The sequence below is a fragment of the Capra hircus genome, chromosome 15 (assembly GCF_001704415.2).
Source record: "Capra hircus breed San Clemente chromosome 15, ASM170441v1, whole genome shotgun sequence".
NCBI lineage: Eukaryota > Metazoa > Chordata > Mammalia > Artiodactyla > Bovidae > Capra > Capra hircus.
Window position 1 is genome coordinate 6,981,012 of NC_030822.1, and position 19,176 is coordinate 7,000,187.

General features: G+C 40.7%; 1 protein-coding gene across 16 annotated transcripts in view; it reads left to right on the forward strand.

The window, feature by feature from the left end:
- The window catches only part of PHF21A (PHD finger protein 21A), a 190,234-nt gene that overhangs the window by 146,642 nt on the left and 24,416 nt on the right, over window positions 1–19,176 (forward strand). For 12 of the 16 annotated variants that reach the window (XM_018059177.1, XM_018059186.1, XM_018059173.1 and 9 more), the window contains 4 exons: window positions 302–505; window positions 6,729–6,980; window positions 9,043–9,132; window positions 13,078–13,371. In XM_018059177.1, coding sequence (XP_017914666.1) covers window positions 302–505; window positions 6,729–6,980; window positions 9,043–9,132; window positions 13,078–13,371 — 840 coding nt within the window. The remainder of the gene's footprint in view (window positions 1–301; window positions 506–6,728; window positions 6,981–9,042; window positions 9,133–13,077; window positions 13,372–19,176) is intronic. The other 4 variants (XM_018059182.1, XM_018059184.1, XM_018059185.1 and 1 more) reach the window with 2 other exon arrangements.

A 19,176-nucleotide genomic window follows, 5' to 3' on the forward strand; every position in this document is an offset into this window, starting at 1 on the left:
AAACTGTCCTTCAGTCCGGCACACCAAGTAATAATAGTCAAGGAGTCTCAGCTCTGCTGTGTGCCCTCCCTTAGCTTTTCTTCTCATCTGTGGCTCAGCTTCCCTTTATATATGAAGTGTTTCTTATGCCATGGGTTTCTTCTCAGTTGTCTTATCTGTTGTCTAAATTTTAAATGTAACAAATCTTAGATTTAGCTGGTTCCAGAAAAGTTGTCAGGGGCATATAATTGCTGCCTATTTCTCTACAGCTGATAGAACAATATTCTAATAGATTTTATTCTTTTTTGTCCTCATTTGGTAGAAAAGAGTAGTTGAACAGCTACGGAAGAACCTGATAGTAAAGCAAGAACAACCAGACAAGTTCCAAATACAGCCATTGCCACAATCTGAAAACAAACTACAAACAGCACAGCAGCAACCACTACAGCAGCTACAGCAGCAGCAGCAGCACCACCACCACCACGCGCAGTCGGCCGCATCCTCCCCCAGCCTGACTGCGTCACAGGTAGCGTGTGCACGGGGCAGCCCGCGCTTCGTGCTGTGGGCTGAATTGTCACTGGTCACGGAGAACGAGGTCCTGTTTCAGCCTGTACTAACAAGCTGAACTAGCGCTGAACAAAAGTTTTTTTGCTTACCTTTTTATACTGTGTCTGGGATAACAATCACTTGGAATTCATCGGCAGAAAGAAATAACATTACCAAGGAGTAAAAGTTAAAATGATTTCCCATGTGTCCAAAGAAGGGGAGAAGGTAATCAAAGAAAAGTCATGTCTCTGTATTAGGGCAGAATTAAAGTCTTATTTTGAATTTCCGAAAATGTTTATTTACACTTGTTCTAAACGTCTCTGTGACTTGACATCCTCGGGAATGGTTTTTCTGAAATGCTTAGCAGTTGGTGTGGAAATATTCCAGGATCAATGCCCATGGGACCAGTAGAAAGAGGCATTTAGAAGGTGATCTATTTCATAAAATGAAATATTCACTTCCAAGTTCATATTCATCTCATATGAGAATTTGTATTTGTTCTCATACAGTGAAGGAAATCTGAAATGGAAGCTACAAGTCAAAAATAGTGCTGAGGAGTGGAAAGCTTAAGAACATTCTAATTGGTGTAGCTGTGCAAATAAATGATTTTACTGAAAAGGGCATTTATACTGCCACATAATGTAAGGATATTAAGGCATTCAAGACACACAGAAAAGGATGTATTCAGAAATGATTCAATTAAGAGAAGTAAGCAAGCTTGATCTCCACACTCTTATATGTAGTGTGGGCATACCTTAAAAAATGGGACTCTTCAACAGTGGCTCCTGGTCTTTGGAGGTCACAGACTCCTCTAAGACTCTGTAAAGCCATGGATTCCCTCCCCGGAAAAAATACACATTCACACCTAATACAGTCATTTTTTGCACATGGTTTCAAGGATTAGGGATCTTCTGAAACCTAAGCATGGACACTGCTCACCCACCAACACCATCTCCACCATATTTTTATATATAGAGCAAAAGATTATAGTTTACTTGGTCAGTCACTGTTTATGTACAATTGGACTGGTTCATATACAATGTTTTGCAAGTGCAAAAAAATAACTTATAGGAATACTGAAGATACAGTTGGTAGAGGTTGTCGCAGTATACTGGCACTCTCCTAAGGGCTTTACATGTGCAGTGTGCACAGTCCTTACCCCAGCCCTCCTAGGACAGTATATTATTATTATATCTGATTTGTGGAGAAGAAAACTAAGGCACAGAGAACTTAGTAATTGCCGAAAATCGTGTGAATGTTACGTGGTGGAGCAAAGATTTGAACCCAGACATTCTGGCTGAAAAACCTGTCCATTTGCTACTCTAAACTGCTATACAATGTCCAAAAGAGAAATACTGACATTATATAAAAGGCCAAAGAAGGAAAAATGAAGAGTCCCCATTGTAAATCAGGTAGCTAGAGTGGCCTGCATCATTTTTACCCTGATCTCTAAGACTATTTGGAAATGAGGCATTCAAACTGACTTAAAAACCCCCCTGACCAGGTCTTGCATTTCTTCCAAAAGGTTGCCTATCAGCTTACTTCTTTTGGAGTTTTTAACAGAGTTGGATTGGTTGTTATCTTTCCAAAGTACAGTTTGATCAGAAAGTGTTTACATGGAAGGAGTTTTTTAGAATTCATTGTTTCCTGGTACTAGGAGTTTTCTCTATTAATCCATGGAAACTGTTTCTTCAAGTACCATTCCATATTGCACAAATCAGAGAAAATACTTACCTAATACTTAAACAATAGCTATTCCCTTCCCTGGTAATCTGACTTCTGTACTGGTTTGGGATGGCAGTCGTAAGGGCCCTGGAGCTATTCCCAAAACCGTGGCCTCTCCATCTGGTAGCCTGTCTGATAATTTAACTGATTTAGCTAAGCTTGATTTATATTGCCTTTTTTTTTTTTTAATGATAAAAGCCAAAAGATCTTCAAGTTTGGGGGTTTTGTTTTGATAGTAAACTGTCCATCATTTTTTATTGGGTGCTTCTTATATGCTCGGAGAAGGCAATGGCATCCCACTCTAGTACTCTTGCCTGGAAACTCCCATGGACGGAGGAGCCTGGCAGGCTGCAGTCCATGGGGTCGCTAAGAGTCAGACATGACTGAGCGACTTCACTTTCACTTTTCACTTTCATGCATTGGAGAAGGAAATGGCAACCCACTCCAGTGTTCTTGCCTGAAGAATCTCAGGGATGGCAGAGCCCAATGGGCTGCTGTCTGTGGGGTCGCACAGAGTCGGACACGACTGAAGTGACTTAGCAGCAGCAGCAGCAGCAGCCTTATATGCTAGCTTTTAGTATACAGAGAGGTAGTAATATCTTGGCAGCTGAACAACAACAATGTCCCTGCCTAGAATCTGGTAAACTATGATAATTATTTTCATTAATTATGTAAATATTTATTGAGTCTCTGCTATATGCAAGCCCAGTGCTGGGCACTGGAGAGGACAGATTCACAAATAAGACAGGGTTTCTGTCTTCAAGAACTTAAAAAATTGAGAAGAGAGGAAGATGTAAACAGCTAACAAGAAAAAAATGAAAATGCCAATGAGGAGCTGTGAAAATACCAGAGGACAGTAATATTGGCCAGAGGGATCAGAGAGTGCTACATAAAGAAGGTAGCTTTTGATCAGGGCCTTGACAGATAAGAGAGTTCAGTGATGGAGCAGAGGGGAGAGAGTGTCACAGTGCAGAGAGAAGTGCGAACAGAGGTATGGACAACAAAGAAACGCATGCCTTGGGAATAGCAAGGAGGCTGATGCGGCTGGAACTTGGATTCCAGGAAGTGGTGGAGAGGGAGATAGAGCCAGCCAGTAGGAAGAGGCTAGCTTGTGGAGGCTCTCCAGTGTGGCAGAACTTTGGGGGTTTTTCGCAGTCATAGGGAGTCATTAAAAGGTTCATGAGGTTAGGGACAAATGGGAAGTTTAATATATGGCATATACTAAATGTTTCAGTCCAGAAAGGATTAACTATAAATGTAGCGATCTGTGTAAGCAAGGAGGAGATGCTAGGAAGAGCAAGCGTTTTATTTTAAGTTGGGTGATTAGCATGTACCAAGGCTGGCGAGGGGGAGGGAGCGGGGAAGGAAACCAGTTCCCTTTACTTAGCTAACTCCAGCTCATGTTTGTATGTATATTTTGAAAATTTTCCAATCTATAGAAAACAATGAAAGAACAGTTGAACACAGGTGTACTCTTCAACTTATATTCACGACTCTGTCATTTTAAATGAATACAGGTATAAAGAAGCATGCAATTAATAAAACCAAACAGAAACCCTTACAGGCAAAAGAGAGTGGAATTCTACTGATAGCTGTCCAAGTGTACAATGGTTACCTTCCATTCAAAACTAAACCAACAATCTGAAATAGATGTGGAAGTTAATTAGAGCCCATAGTAATAATCCCTCTTAAGTTCTGATTTGTACATTGGAGCCAGTCTTTTTAAATTCAGTACCTTATGCTTTGCAGCCACTAGCCACATGTGACTGTAAAAAACCAATAACTTAGCAAAAAAATAAAAAGATTTTGCTGTTAGTACTTCTTGCCATGTATTTTCTGCATTAACTTCTAGTTCATGCAGTTTGGGTTTTGTCCATAAAGAACCCCTTTATGAAACTGGGAAAACTACTGTCATCTCTTGAAAGAGATCATACTTGGACTGCATCAACCAGCCAAGGACTAATCACAGCTTCCATGAAAATAACTTTCTTTGTTTTGGGGCACCTTTCCTCTCTGTGTCTTTCTCTTCCTCTTGCCAGAATGACTCAGAGATTTTCATTAGGTTTGGATATCAAAATTTTAAGATTCTCTTTGTCATCTAAACTCAGAACTCCAGGATGGGTTTATGTTCCCTAGCGCTTAGAACAGAATAAGCACCAGGCCAGGAGTAAAGCGCTAACCAGTACCTGTGGCAGTACCTGGTGTCAGTAAATGGTTAGCAAATATATTCATTAAAAGCTTTTCATCAGAACATACAGTACTAGGTCTTGTGCCTTTATATTCAAAGAGAGTTATGTAGCTGCTGGAAGACATGGAGTGAAACTAGCTACAACTAAATATTTCTAAAGTAGAATAAAAATGCTAACGTGTGAACACACTTGTTGGAATTCAGTGCTTTTTAGTGTTGCAGTTAATGGTAAGTATATAATTCAGGTTAGTTTGAGGTTTTACTCACGTTTTAAGAATAATTATTCAGAAAATTGATAAGGACTTAACCTGAACTAAGCATATTTCAAACAGAAGTATACTGACCCTCTTTTAAAGTAGTACAACATGCACAAACGTTTTTAAAATCCATGTCAGTGAGTTCTGCTGATTATAGCTTTCCTTCCACAACTTGTGGTGGTACCAGGATTGAATGCCATCTGGTGTGACTTGCCCACCACTTCAAAAGTTCTGTGTATTTAAACGTTTTAAATTGAAAGATAGGACTAATATCACACTGGGCTAAAAACAGGTATTAAGATAGCTGGTAATATAAAGTCAGTCCTTGCTGCTATACCACTGTAACATTTCTGATGATAAATAGCATTTTGCTTTTATTTGGTTTTCATCACTGATAGGCAGTGGATGGCCTGCTACCTCCCAAGATAAATAATAATTATCTGTGTTTCCCCTTTTACTCCCGTTTCACACCGGAGAGGACAGTGGCAAGGAAAATAAGCCATCTTGTATCATTGACTAAGGGAAGAGGAGACATTTGGGTGATTTTAATTGTAGGCATCAATAAGGATCGCTAATTATTCTCAATATGGGATAGATGAGGCCAGCTTATTACCTTTTTTTTGGTTAAAAAAAAGAGTGTTAAAAAGTTAAATAATGCATGCAAGTGTGTTGTCATGCGAGTGTTTAAGGCAGAAAAATTACTTAGAACCAAATGACTTACTACACAAGGACTTGCATAAACACTGAAATAGAAATTCACAAAGGAATTTGTTCATATCTATTTCAGGGAGAATGGGGTCCTTCACCCTGGTTGAGGGCAGTGCTTGTCCAATAGAACTTTCTGTGGTATTGAAAACGCCACTGGCCAGTTTGGTAGCCACTAGTCACATGTGTCTATAAATACTTTCAGAGTGGCTAGTGTGACTGAAGAACTGGTATTTTTATTTTGTTTTAATTAAATTTGAATAGCTACATGTGGCTATTAGCTACAAAACGGAACAGGGCAAGTACAGAGTAAGAAGAAAAAGATGAAATATAATATTAAAATGAGAACCAACAAGTTAGACCAAGTATATTTTCATGTTTCTGAAACATCTCTATATTGAGTGACTAGTAGCATTTGATAGATGTATGTCCCATGACATGAGATTGTTTATATTTTCTTCTTTTGTAGCTTGTTCCTTTAATTATGCTAATAGAAAAATCTAGAAAAATACAGCTCCAAAGCTGCAGTAGTGCTTGTGGAGCATCAGTGAAGTCCTCTCACCTTAGTTCAGACTCTGATCTATCAGACTTTCTGAAACTCAGGTGTTTGTTTCCACCCCATTGTCTTTTTCTGGGTCTTTAATCACTTCTGCAGCAGTCCTCCAGAGAGAAGATTGGTAGTAACTCATGTCCCTTTGGTATCAAGAGCTGGTATTTACTAAACTAGTTGGTTAATAGTTTTCATTATCTAGAATTGGGGATTTACTGCCTTTGAGGCAACAAATTGTACTAATTCTCATGTGAGTTTCCTTTCCTCCTCTTCAAGGTGACACTCAAAAGAATTAAAACACACTGACTGTCCTTTATCCCAGCCTTTGTGTCACAGAAGGCAGATAACCAGAATTATATGATAAGTTTCTTCATATTGATGAGGTTGTAACAGTTAAAGAGATGGTGTGTACCTCACTGATTTGCAACTTTTGCAAAGTTTAAATTGAGAGCAAGCAAAAATTAAAAAAAACAGAAGAAATAGTTATACTCATATTTTGTATCTGTAAACCCACTCATTTCCTTGTTAAAAATCCTGCAGCCATATTATCTTGCAGTTTTTACTATAAACAGACTTGAAGCTAAATTTGAGAACTCTGGCAAACTTGACATTGTCTTGCCCTGTAGTAAGAACTGTGCTCTGTGTACACAAAAGAAATGTTACACCAAAAAGCTTGACTGATTATGAGAACCATTGCTTTGTTTTCTTCTGGAGGTTAGCATTTTGTTTAGTGGGTTGACACTTCAGTGTCCTAATATCTGTTCTCCATGTCTCCTAGAAGACTGTAACTACAGCTTCTATGATTACCACAAAGACACTACCTCTCGTCTTGAAAGCAGCAACTGCGACCATGCCTGCCTCTGTTGTGGGCCAGAGACCTACCATTGCTATGGTGACCGCCATCAACAGTCAGAAGGCTGTGCTCAGCACTGATGTGCAGAACACACCAGTCAACCTCCAGACGTCTAGTAAGGTCACTGGGCCTGGGGCAGAGGCTGTCCAAATTGTGGCAAAAAACACAGTCACTCTGGTAAGCCAGCAGCTGCTACTCATGTGTGCCCACATGAGAGGGTTCAGGATATGCATTTGTTGAGTTATATCCATGTTACGCTCCTGCTGGATTTTCCAGTCTCCATCAGTCTTCTGCCATACCAAACTCACCCTTTGGGGCTGACGAGGAAACATGGCATTCCTACTATCTATAGGGGCTTCCCTGGTGGCTCAGACAGTAAAGAATATACTTGCAATGCAGAAGACCTGGGTTCAGTCCCTGGGTTGGGAAGATGCCCTGAGGAGGGCCTGGCAACCGACTCTAGTATTTGAGGCTTCCCTGGTGGCTCAGACAGTAAAGAGTCTGCAGTGTGGGAAGCCCAGGTTCAATCCCTGGGTTGGGCAGATCCCGTGGAGAAGGAAATGGAAACCCACTCTAGTATTCTTGCCTGGAAAATCCCATGAACTGAGGAGCCTGGCAGCCTACAGTCAGTAGGGTTGTGAAGAGTCGGACGCGACTGAGCAACTAACACACACATACTATCTAAATAACTGCAGAGGTGTCCTGACACCAAGGATGGCCAAAATATGACTTGACTTAAAGGGGAAAAATGCCCTTCACAGAGGTGTTTACGTGGCTTCATGTATCTCTCCCTCTGTCCTATCCAGTCCTCCCTGTGAAACTTGGGTGCGCTGGTGCTATACTGCTGATTCAGGGGAGATGACCTGCTCCATTTTTTTAGTTCACTCTTCCTTGAAATTGCACCCAGGAAGTACTGGAGTTAGTTGGGACACTTTAAAAATGTTTAAGACACACAAATAACAGTGTCCGTTCCAAGGTCCATCAGAAAAAAACGACCTCTGGAAGGAAGAAGTTCTTGAACAAAAATTGTCTAAAAACCAGTCTAAAAACCGTCTAAAAACCAGTGTTTTCAGAATATATCCAAATTGCAGTTTAAAGGTCTGTTCTTAAAGTGGAAGCTAAGGGCTCTTGGTGGCTTTCGAATAATGACCAGTGGTGAGTGAAGCTAGAGGGCCTTAAAGGGAAGCTCTGCTTCCTACCCAGGAATCTTTAGGGAAGCAGCCAAATAACTCAGCCGGATGCTGAGAGTTAGAGAATTCTCTGTAGGAAGAAAGCCATTCACTGTTAGGTAAAACTCTTATATTAGGAAAAAGCCCATCTGTCCAGGCTGCAAATTTGATTTTACTTTGGAATCAGTTTTGACTTTTAAAATACATAAGTGCAAGAGTTCTTGAATGTCAGAGGAAATCGTCTAAGATTGCTGAGTCTGTTATGTTCTACATTAGAGGTATAAGGAAACAAATGTGATTGGTTCACTTTATGGGGCAAAGCATGCAAGCAGGAGAGTAAGAAAGTTTCTTAAGGTGATGTTAATTCAGATGGTTAATTCTCCAGTGAAAGCTTGTAGAAAATATTGTCTGGTCGAGAGAATAGTGATGCTGAAAATCCTTTAAGGATACTGAGCTTTAGCACTATTTACAATAGCCAGGACGGCGGAAGCAGCCTAAATGTCCACTGCCATCTGAATGGATAAAGATGTGGTACATGTATGCAATAGAATGTTACTCAGCCGTAAAAAGAACCAAAATTGAGTCATCTGTAGTGACGTGGATGGGCCTAGCGTCTGTCATACAGAGTGAAGTAAGTCAGAAAGAGAAAAGTATCACATATTAACACATATATTTGGAATCTAGAGAAGTAGTTACCAGTGAATGTGTTTACAGGTTAGGGATGAGACACAGATGCAGAGACTGGACATGTGGCCGTGGGAAGGAGAGGGTGGGGCGACTCGGAAGAGTAGCAGTGACATGCATACACTACCATGTGTAGGACAGAGAGCCAGTGGGAGGCTGTGCACAGCACAGGGGGCTCAGCTCGGTGCTCGGTGACGACCTTGCGGGATGGGAGGGGTGCTCGGGAGGGGATGTGTGTATCTATAGCTGATTCAATTTGTTGTACAGCAGAAACTAGCACACATTGTAAAGCAATTATACTCTTTAAAGAAGGAAAGGATGCCTAGTTTTTATTTTAAATTAAATAATTATTTTCTTCTCTGATTTGTCTTTCTCATGTTTTTTAGCAGGTTCAGGCAACACCTCCTCAGCCCATCAAAGTACCACAGTTTATCCCCCCTCCTAGACTCACTCCACGTCCAAACTTTCTTCCGCAGGTGAGTAAAGCAGTGACAAGCCCAGTGATGGGTTAGGTGAGACAAGAATCCTTGTGGACCCTTTCGAAGCAGCCAATAATGTACTTGTCAATTCAACTGTATTCAGATCCCACTTAGCAAGAGATTCTAGCTGCAGATCCCTATACCATGAAGAAGCCTTTTTTTTTTTTTTCTCTCTTTTTGGCTGTGCAGCATGTGGGATCTTAGTTCCCTGACCAGGATTCGAACCCATGCCCACTGCAGTGGAAGTTCGGAGTCTTAACCACTGGACCACCAGGGAAGTCCCTCAGAAGAAGCTTATGTTGTCATCAGGGTGGTTTTTTTTTTTAGCAATGACAAAAGACTGTAGCAGAGGGATGTATGGAAAGGGAAATTGTCCTAAGTCTAAGTTTAAAATAAGATAGCACCATTTTCAACCTTATGACATTGACTTACTGGAAGAACTTAGCCAGAACTGCCTGTCAGTGGGGAAGGAATGCAGTTGTCACTTCTCTCCCCCACTGCTGAACCCCATATGCTGAGGAGAGTAGGGAGGAGACAGTAGCAACCCAACTAGGAGAAAGCATTCTGTTCCCTGGGAAGAGATGGCGCTGAGCATTACACTGAAACCCAAAGTCTCACTAATCAAGACTTAGACTAGGGAGCTACTAGGGAGCCCAGACCCAAGCAGCACTGCCCATATTCTCATGAGAGCACTCTTTCAGCAACTGGGCTGAGCTCACCATTCTCATGACAGACTACCAGGATTGTCCCAGTGTGGGTTTTGACGGGGAGTTGCCTTGTCTGGTAGAAAGACTGGGTATTCTTATCTGAGGCCTCAGCTTTCAGACAAAGAGAGAAGGGGAAGGAAGTGTGTGGTCAGTGGCCATTAGTGATTTCTGAATTGCCTTGGGGAGGGGGATGGGCAGTGCTCACATGAGATAAATCAGTAATTTATCAGGTAAATCCTTAATGCTATAGGTATCAAAAGGGCCCTAAGAACTATGGATGTGAGGGTTTCAAGATAGTTCTCAGCCTCATGCAGCTTCCGACACATGTACGGCCGTCACTGTGTCCACTGATGCTTTCAAACTGTGGTGCTGGAGAAGACTCCTGAGAGACCCTTGGACAGCAAGGAGATCAAGTTAGCCAATCCTAAAGGAAATCAACCCTGAATATTCATTGAAAGGACTGATGCTACAGCTGAAGCTCCCATACTTTGGTCACCTGATGCGAAGAGCCAGCTTCCTGGAAAAGACCCTGATGCTGGGAAATATTGAGGGCAGGAGGAGAAGAGGGTGACAGAGGATGAGATGGTTGGATGGCATCACTGACCCAGTGGACATGAGTCTGAGCAAGCTTCAGGAGATGGGAAGCCTGGTGTGCTGCAGTCCATGGGGTTGCAAAGAATTGGATACAACTTAGCTACTGTACAATTGTTGGAAGTACCATATAGTCTGAGAACACATGAGAAGGACACCCAGCTCATCCTTGGAGTATTACAGAAAGTTTTCTTGAAGAGTTGACATTCAATCTTAGACCTAAAGTCCTAATGATGTTAATTTGACATAGTTATAGAGGAGTAATAAAAACGTGCCAGGCAGAAAGAGGAACGTGTATGCAAGTCCACAATGGCGAGAAACTCGTAGGCTTAAGGAACCAAAGGAAATTTGGTGTGGCTGAGCGTGTGGCCCACACAGCTGACTCAGGCTAGAGTAAGAGATGGGGATGGAGAAGCCCATGGGCCAGTGCCTTTGGAACCTTGGATGCTGTATAGGAATTGGGCCTTACCTAGGAACAGTGAGGATCCATTAAATTATTCTCAAACAAGTGCTTGGCATGATTATATTTTTGTTTTAGAAAATTCCCCCTTAACACTGTGTAGAGAATAGATTGGTGATTGTCTAGACTGGGGCAGGAAAAACCATTAGGACAGTGTCAACAATGGTAATCGCTAATATTTAGAGAATCTTACTGTATGCCACTTATTGTAGTAGGCATTTTACATGGGTTATCTGTTTTAATTCTCACAACAACTCTGTGAAAGTAGGTGGTGTTTTTTTTTTTTTAGATAAGAATCTAAGGTTTAGTCTGTTTTTCAAAGGGTGGGTCATGACCTGTTAGTAGACTGTGAAATCAATTTGGTGGACTGTAACCAGAGTTTTTAAGTAAATGAAAAAAACAGAAAGGAAATGTTAAGAGTATGTTGCACATAAGTATTGTTTCATGAGGTTTTTTTAAACATAGATGTATAGGTAAATGTCCAGGTATAGATAAATGTCTATGTTTACAGTGAAAAACATATTTCCTGTTATGTATCTGCAGCACACGCTATAGGGTTGTCTTAGATGCAGCTAAGTATTCAGACTCACAAGACTATCAAAGGCCACTCTCTGCACCAGTCCACTTGAAATGATACAGGACCAAAACTAGCGCTTGCCAGCAAGATAGCGTCAGACATTTTTCTTCAGTAGGAGTCCCTACAGGCATCCGTACAACAGTCTCTGGCTGTCCAGGGACTGCTCAGGTACAGGCAAATGAGGTCTTCATCAGGACAGTGGGAGAGCCTGGCACAGAAGCCTTATGCCTTTCAAGAGCCCAGTGTATCTTGCAACAATTCATAGGTGTGGCTTTCAAGGTCCCCGCAGTGGACATGCCCAGTTACAAGAGTCACCCCATTTTAGGAAACCCAAAGCATGGTGTCTGATCTTTTTTTTCAAAAGTGTTTATAGCAAATTTCTATCTTTGCTTTTTGCAAGTAATGGAAATAGTAGATTAGATTTAGCAACAAGAGGTCATTTTTACCATAAGCAGTGTTCCAGCTAACATAGTTGGCATTCTTCTGTTATCAGGCTTCCAAGGGTGTACAGCTAGAGTTAACTGAAGGTCAAATTCTTATGTATAAGGAGAAAGGATTTTGCCTCCAGGTCACAATTTAGAAAGTTTAAAAAATACTGGCTTAGAGAGATCAGGTATGTTACCTTAGGTTACACAGCTAACTAGTAAGTGGTAGAACCAGGCAAGGATAATCCCATGTTTTTAATCACAGTTTTCTGCCACTGTTTCAGGAAAATGACACAGCTAGAGTAGTGGCAGTGAGGATAGGAAAGTGGACATGTTTGAGAAGGGATTTAGGAAGCAGAGGCAGAGTGGAAGCATTAGGAATGATTCTGAAGTGGTTTTTTTTTTTTTCCTAGTAAGAAAGGGACATTTACTGAGGTAATGATTATAAGAAGAAAGGATTGGAAGAAGTTGAAGTTTTAGACATGTTGATTTTGAACTTCTTGTGAAATTTCCAAGTAGAGATGTATAACAGAGAGATGAACAAATGATTCTGAAGTTCAGGAAATGCCTGGTCCTAAGATCCAAGTGTGGAAGTCTTCAGTATGTAGATAGTAATTGTAGCCATAGGATGCGTGAGAATTCCCAGGAGTGAGGACATTGGGAAGTAAAGGGGTTCCAGGACAAAACCCTGATAAATAGTTATATTTTGGATTGAGCAGAGGCAGAGGAAGCCCCAAGGGAGACCTAGAGAAGGACTGGCTGAGAATGGGGAGTTAGAGGACCAGAGATGAAGCTGTGGGCGTGAAGAAAGTTAGGATGCGAGTTCAGGGTGCTGGCAGTGTGATTGCCATCGCTAGGCACAAGTTCTGGGTGGGACCAGTCTCTGGATTAGGCATCTGACCTTAGCCTGAAGAGGTAGCATGGTATAGGAGAGGGAGCTATGGTTTGGAATCAGAAAATCTACATTCTAGGATAGCATCTGGATCTTCTTAAGAGCTGATGCATCTCTGTAATATTACGTATCCTGAGATCTATAGAATTGATAATTCTAAAGTGGCTATCAATAAATATTTGTACTGAATACCGTTTCACATATATAGTGTAGAAGGTCTGGCAGTGTGTAAAGGTTATAGGAGTTGAGAAGTTTAAGTAATACGATAATTGTTCTTTCTTTCTCCATAGGTTCGACCCAAGCCTGTGGCCCAGAATAACATTCCTATTGCCCCAGCACCTCCTCCCATGCTTGCAGCTCCTCAGCTTATCCAGAGGCCCGTCATGTTGACCAAGTTCACCCCCACGACCCTCCCTACCTCCCAGAATTCTATCCACCCCGTCCGTGTCGTCAATGGGCAGACTGCAACCATAGCCAAAACGTTCCCCATGGCCCAGCTCACCAGCATTGTGATAGCTACTCCAGGGACCAGACTCGCTGGACCTCAGACTGTACAGCTTAGCAAGCCAAGCCTTGAAAAACAGGTACAGGCACAGTATGCACCTGCTTTGGGCAATAGCTTTGCCATTGAGGCTGGGCAGCCTGTAAGGGGTCTTGATCTTCTCAAAGGCTCTTTATCTCAGCACCATTGTTAGTTGCTTATCAGGAGATAATTTATCCACAGTACAAAAGGGCCATTCTTACTGAAGAAATTTGGGGTTGCTTTACCCACCATCTCCTTGTGGGTGGATTCTGATTCTTGTGTGAGTGAGCTCCCCCTGCTGGTTCAGAAGCAGAAATTCACAGATGAGTTCTGCTGCCCTCAGTCAGGAAGGACAGATAAGGAGTAAACAGAAAGTGCCGTGTTTCTTTCGGCCCAGTGAGAATCCAGATGAGGATATCACTATAAAAGTCAGGAAGAATAAACAAAACAAGGAAAAGAATTTCATTACAAAGATTTTCCCTGTCTCTTACAGACAATGAGGAACCAATGGAAAATTAAGATTTCTAAAATGTGTTCTTTTAACTCTAGAGGTTACAGACATTTTAGCTCAAATAGTAAAGCCTTTCATTTATATTTCTAAAATCAGATTTTCTGTCAGAAATGCAAGTCTGTAGAACTAAACCTCCAAGAATACATAAGGGTTCTATGACAGAAAGACTTCTAAAACCAAGAAGAAGGATTTATAGGCAGTCACCATACTCCATTTAAAGAAAAACCAATGACAAGAGAGAATTTTGCAAAGAAAAGCTCTTTTAAGAAGGTTGCTTTAAAAAGTCATTGACCTATTTCTAATTGCTCAGGCTTGAGTTCTCATTCATCTGAAAATAGTCTCTGGTGATCCTGAATCTTCTGCTTCTGGGTGGCTGACCATGATTCAGAGAGGCTGGCCAGATGGTGGGAAATGAGAAGGCTTCCTGCTGCCTTGGCCGCCTTGAACAGAGGAGCCTTATGCATGGAATACCGGCTTTCTACCCAGGCAGCTCATAAATGCTGCTAATCTGGCACTAAGAATCTGGGTACCACAATCTTATATTAGGAAATACAAGTGAAAACATGTATCTATTCCTGGGGAGCCTACTCAAACCCTAGGAAATGTTTTGAGGAACATTTAGAGATAAATGATTTAACATGCATTTTAGATCAGAAGTTTTCAAATTTATTATCAGCGAACTTCAGTATGAAATAAGGAAAGTAAGATGCCCAAGCTTAGGAGTTTGAGTGGAGTCATGTTTGTAGACCATCTGCCATCATATCCTGTGCTGGCTCTCAGACCTCTGAGGAGCCTTAGAGTTAAGAAGAATGTGGTTTCAAAACATTATTTTAGAATGTTATTTCTCTTTGACCTCTTATTTGATCAAGATATTTTTAGGAGACAAAAATCTTTTCCATTTCATTTCATTTTTACATTTCTTATTTTTTTCTGATTACAACGATATTACATATTCATTGTAAAAGAAAACCCAGACATTTACAGAGATACGTATGGTAGAAAGTGCATTTTCTCATGATCTGTGAAGAGAGTAAACTTCTCCCATAATTTTTTCCTTCTAAGTTGCTACTAGCAGTTTCACATCATATTCCTCCATATTTTCTTTTTAAAGCAAAAGGCAAAATCAGATTATATATTACTCTGTAACTTGTTTTTTCCGTATTAGATCTTGAATATCTTGAATATCTTTTCCTCAGCCATACATATTGATAGAGCTCTTCATGTTAATTATAATACCATAAATTAAAAAAACTTTTCCAGCAGTGAATTCCATGGGCTCCCTTCTTGTTGATCTAATAAAGGCAGTCATTGCTGTTCTAGTTTAGCAGACCACTTGGCATAGCAGTCTTAGAGGTTATCAAGCTCCGTCAGCAAGGATTCTCTTTAGACTCCATTCTTAGGATTATCTTCAGATCTTTCTACTCTCCCCCTTTCTCTTCATATTTCATTTCCAGTATCTCATTTAGAGCTGCTTAAGAGATCTCATAGATAGGCAATATGTAGCCACGGAAGTACTACTTACAGCCTACTCAGAGAGATACCCAAACCTGTATCCTAACATTCTGTATGTGACCAGGCTAGATAGGTTCCTTTCTGCTTTCTGCTCTTTTGTTTAGGATGATAGCAATCACTTAATAAAAATGTGTTGATTCCATGCCAGCTGTTACGATACGTGTACTGACATGAGAGTTGGTAAGTTAAAGCCTGTGCCATCACAAAACTCAGTCTCTAGAGCATTTGGGGAGGTGCTGTGACTCTGCCTTCATAGGAGGAAGCACGGCAGGTCGGGTAGTTGCAAAGGCTTCCCTGATAGGAAAGGAAAGAGGTAACATCAGCTGTAACAGCAGTTGTCTCACTTCTCCCCCCGCCCCCATTAGGCATCTGCAACTTCTTATCCACCCCAGATGAAAGAGCCCCTGTCTTACCCCTTATTGGAAGCATATTACTCTGTGGCTGTGAGAAACTGAGTGGTAAAGTTTGAAGAGCTTTGAGGCTAGAAACATATTTAAGGCAGAAAAGTAGGTAAGGCCAGTTGGAGCCCCCACTCTGCTTCCTTTCATGGCTGTCCTCTCCAGCATTCTGTGAAATGGGGCTAAACGCCTGTGGATGCTAGAAAGTCATAAAGCACTTAAAGTCTGTTAGACTGTGCCTGGCACAGTTAGTTCCCAGGAATTAATGTTCATTTTTTATCCATGCCATCCTATCCCATCCTCTGCAACAAAGCCTTCTGTGTATTTCCCAAGGCTAGACTGCTGAAAAAAATCCCAGGTTCTATGGGAAAATTTGTCAGATTGCTACCCATTCCCCTACTTCCATTTATTATTTTATATAGAAACCTACACAGTATCCTCTTTAAAAAAAAAAAGTACTTCCAAGTTGAGAATGTTATCCTATACGTTATCTTCAAATCCCAGTCTTCCCTTTAAGGAAATTTGAGGTAGTGACTCTTTACCCTCCAGTGGGGAAAACAGAGCCAAGTGACCAAAAGATGGATTTTGCTTTGCTCTCAATCAAAATTTTAACCTTGATTGGTGTAACCGTTTGGACATTTAAAACCTTTGCAGGTGTCTGACTTTGATTATTCATGCATCATGGCCTCAGAGGTGAATTTGTAATTAAGAGGTATATGTGGCTAATTTAGTTCTAGTATTTTTCAGAGTTCTTGGTTTCTATCTTTTAAAACCAAAAAAGAACAAGCTTTGCAAATTCATACAGGTTCAGAGTAGGAAATAAAAATAAATAACACAGATTGGGAGTAAACAAATGGATTTTTTCCCCCACTTTCAATGGGAACATGAATACAAGAAATATCCCAGTTGTATTCTTAATTTATCTTTGAAATAGTAGGACCAGTGTGACAAAATTGACATTTTGGCCTTGGTGTCAAGAATAGAAAATAGAAAAGACTGCGGTAAACTGCAGAGTAATATACTCCGGCTCAAGGAGGCAGCTACTTTTTGACGGTAGCCAATTTTTATCATATGGAAAACTTCTCTAAGAAAAGCCAGAGGGCTTTTCTGGTGGCTCAGTGGTAAAGAATCTGCCTGCCACTGCAGGAGACATGGGTTTGCTCCCTGATCTAGGAAGATCCCACACGCTGCCGAGCACCTAGGCCCATGTGCCACGACTGTGGGGCCTGCGCTGTAGAGCCTGGGAGCCACAGGAGAAGTTGGTGCGCTCTAGAGCCTGTTCTCTGCACAGGAAAAGCCACTGCAGTGAGAAGCCTGCACACTGCAATTAGAAAGGAGCCTCTGCTCGCCACAGCCAGAGGGAAGCCTGTGCAGCAACGAAGACTTAATGCAGCCAGAAATAAAAACCAGAAATCCAGATAGTTGGAGAGATTTTGAGATATACTTTTGTTCCTTGTGCTTTTTGGTGTCATAGGTAAGAAACCATTGTCACATCTAAGGTCACAAAGATTTAACCCTAATTTTTCTTCTAAGAGTTGCATGGTTTTAGCTCTTATATGTTGGAGAAGGCAATGGCAACCCACTCCAATACTCTTGTCTGGAAAACCCCATGGACGGAGGACCCTGGTAGGCTGCAGTCCATGGGGTCACGAAGAGTCGGACATGACTGAAGCGACTTAGCAGCAGCAGCAGCAGCTCTTATATGTAGGTCAGTAATCCATTTTGACTTAAATTTTCCATATATAATGTGAAACAAGGGTCCATGTGGATACCCAGTTCTCCCAGCACTATTTTTTGAAGAAACTGTTCTCTCCCCATTTGAATGATCATCACATCATTATTGGAAATCTGTTGGCCATGGATGTATGTGTTTATTTCTGGACTATCAGTCCTCTTCTGTTGGCTTATATGTCTGTCCTTATGCTATTACCAACCACACTGTCTTAATTGCTGTAGTTTTGAAATTGGGAAGGATGAGTCCAACATTTTTCGTTTTCAATATTGTTCTGGCTCTTCAGGAGTCCTTGTACATGAACTTGAGAATTTATCTTTTCCAATCTTTCTGCAAAAAAAAAAAAAAAGAGGGAGGGGCTATTGGACTTTTGATAGGAATTGGGTTAAATCTATAGATTGTATAGTATTGCTATCTTAATAACAATATTCAATCTTCCTATACTTGAACATGGGTGTCTTTCCATTTATTTAGGTTTTCTTTATTTCTTAGCAGTGTTGTCTAGTTTTCATATACAAGTCTTTTACCTCCTAGGTTAAATTTATTCCTAGATATTTTATTCTTTTGGATGATATTGTAAATTGAGTTGTTTCCTTAATTACCTTTTAGGATTGTTCACTGCTATTATGAGTTACAGTGTGTTAGAAATACAGCTGATCTTTGCGATGATTTTGGATCTTGCAATTTTGTTGAATTCATTTATTAACTACAGTAGTTGCTTTGTGGATCTTCAGGATTTTATGTATGTAAGATCAGGTCTTCTGCAAATAGAGTTTTACATCTTCCTCTCCAGTTTGGATGCCTTGCCTTATTGCTCTGGCTGGAGTTTCCACCACATTATTCAATAGCAGTGGTGAAGGTGGGCATACTTCTCTTGTTCCTCATCTCAGAGGGAAAGCTTTCAGTATTTCACCAGTGAGTATGGTGCTAGCTGTGGTTTCACATAAGTGTCCTTTATAAAGCTGAGAAAATTCCCATCTCTTCCTGGTTTTCTGAGTGTTTGTATCATGAATGGGTATTGAGTTTTCACAGATGCTTTTTCTGCATTAACTGAGATGATCATATTGTTTTTCTTTGCCTTTGTTTATTAACATGGTACAGTACAGTGATTTTTAAAAATAACTTCCATTCCTAAGATAAGTTCTACTTTATCATTGTGTATCATCCTTTTAATATACTGCTGGACTTGGTGTGCTAGTGTTTTATTGAGGATTTCTGCATCTATATTCATAATAGATAACCGTTTTTGGGGAAAGTTTGAGGAAGATTGGTGTTAGTTCTCTAAATGTTTGGTAGAATTCACCAGAGAAACTGTCTGTCCTGGACTTACTTTGTTGAGAGTATTTTGATTACTGTTTCAATCTCTTTAGTTGTATATTCTGTCGAGATTATCTGTTTGAGTCCATTTTGATAATTTGTATCTTCATAAGAATTTATCCATTTCATCTATATTATCTGTTTTTGGCGTACAATTTAAAAAATGTTCTAAGTTCAAGTATAGTTGGTTTACAGTGTAGTGATTCGGTTGCCATTCATCTTTATATTCTTTTCCATTATGGTTCATCGTAGGATATTGAATGTAGTTCTCTGTGCTGTACCGTAAGAACTTGTTGTTTATCCATCCTGCATATAGGATGGATATATATCTGCTACCCCAGCCTCTCACCATCCCCTCTGCAAGGCCCTCCCCTTTGGCAGCCTGTTGGTGTACAG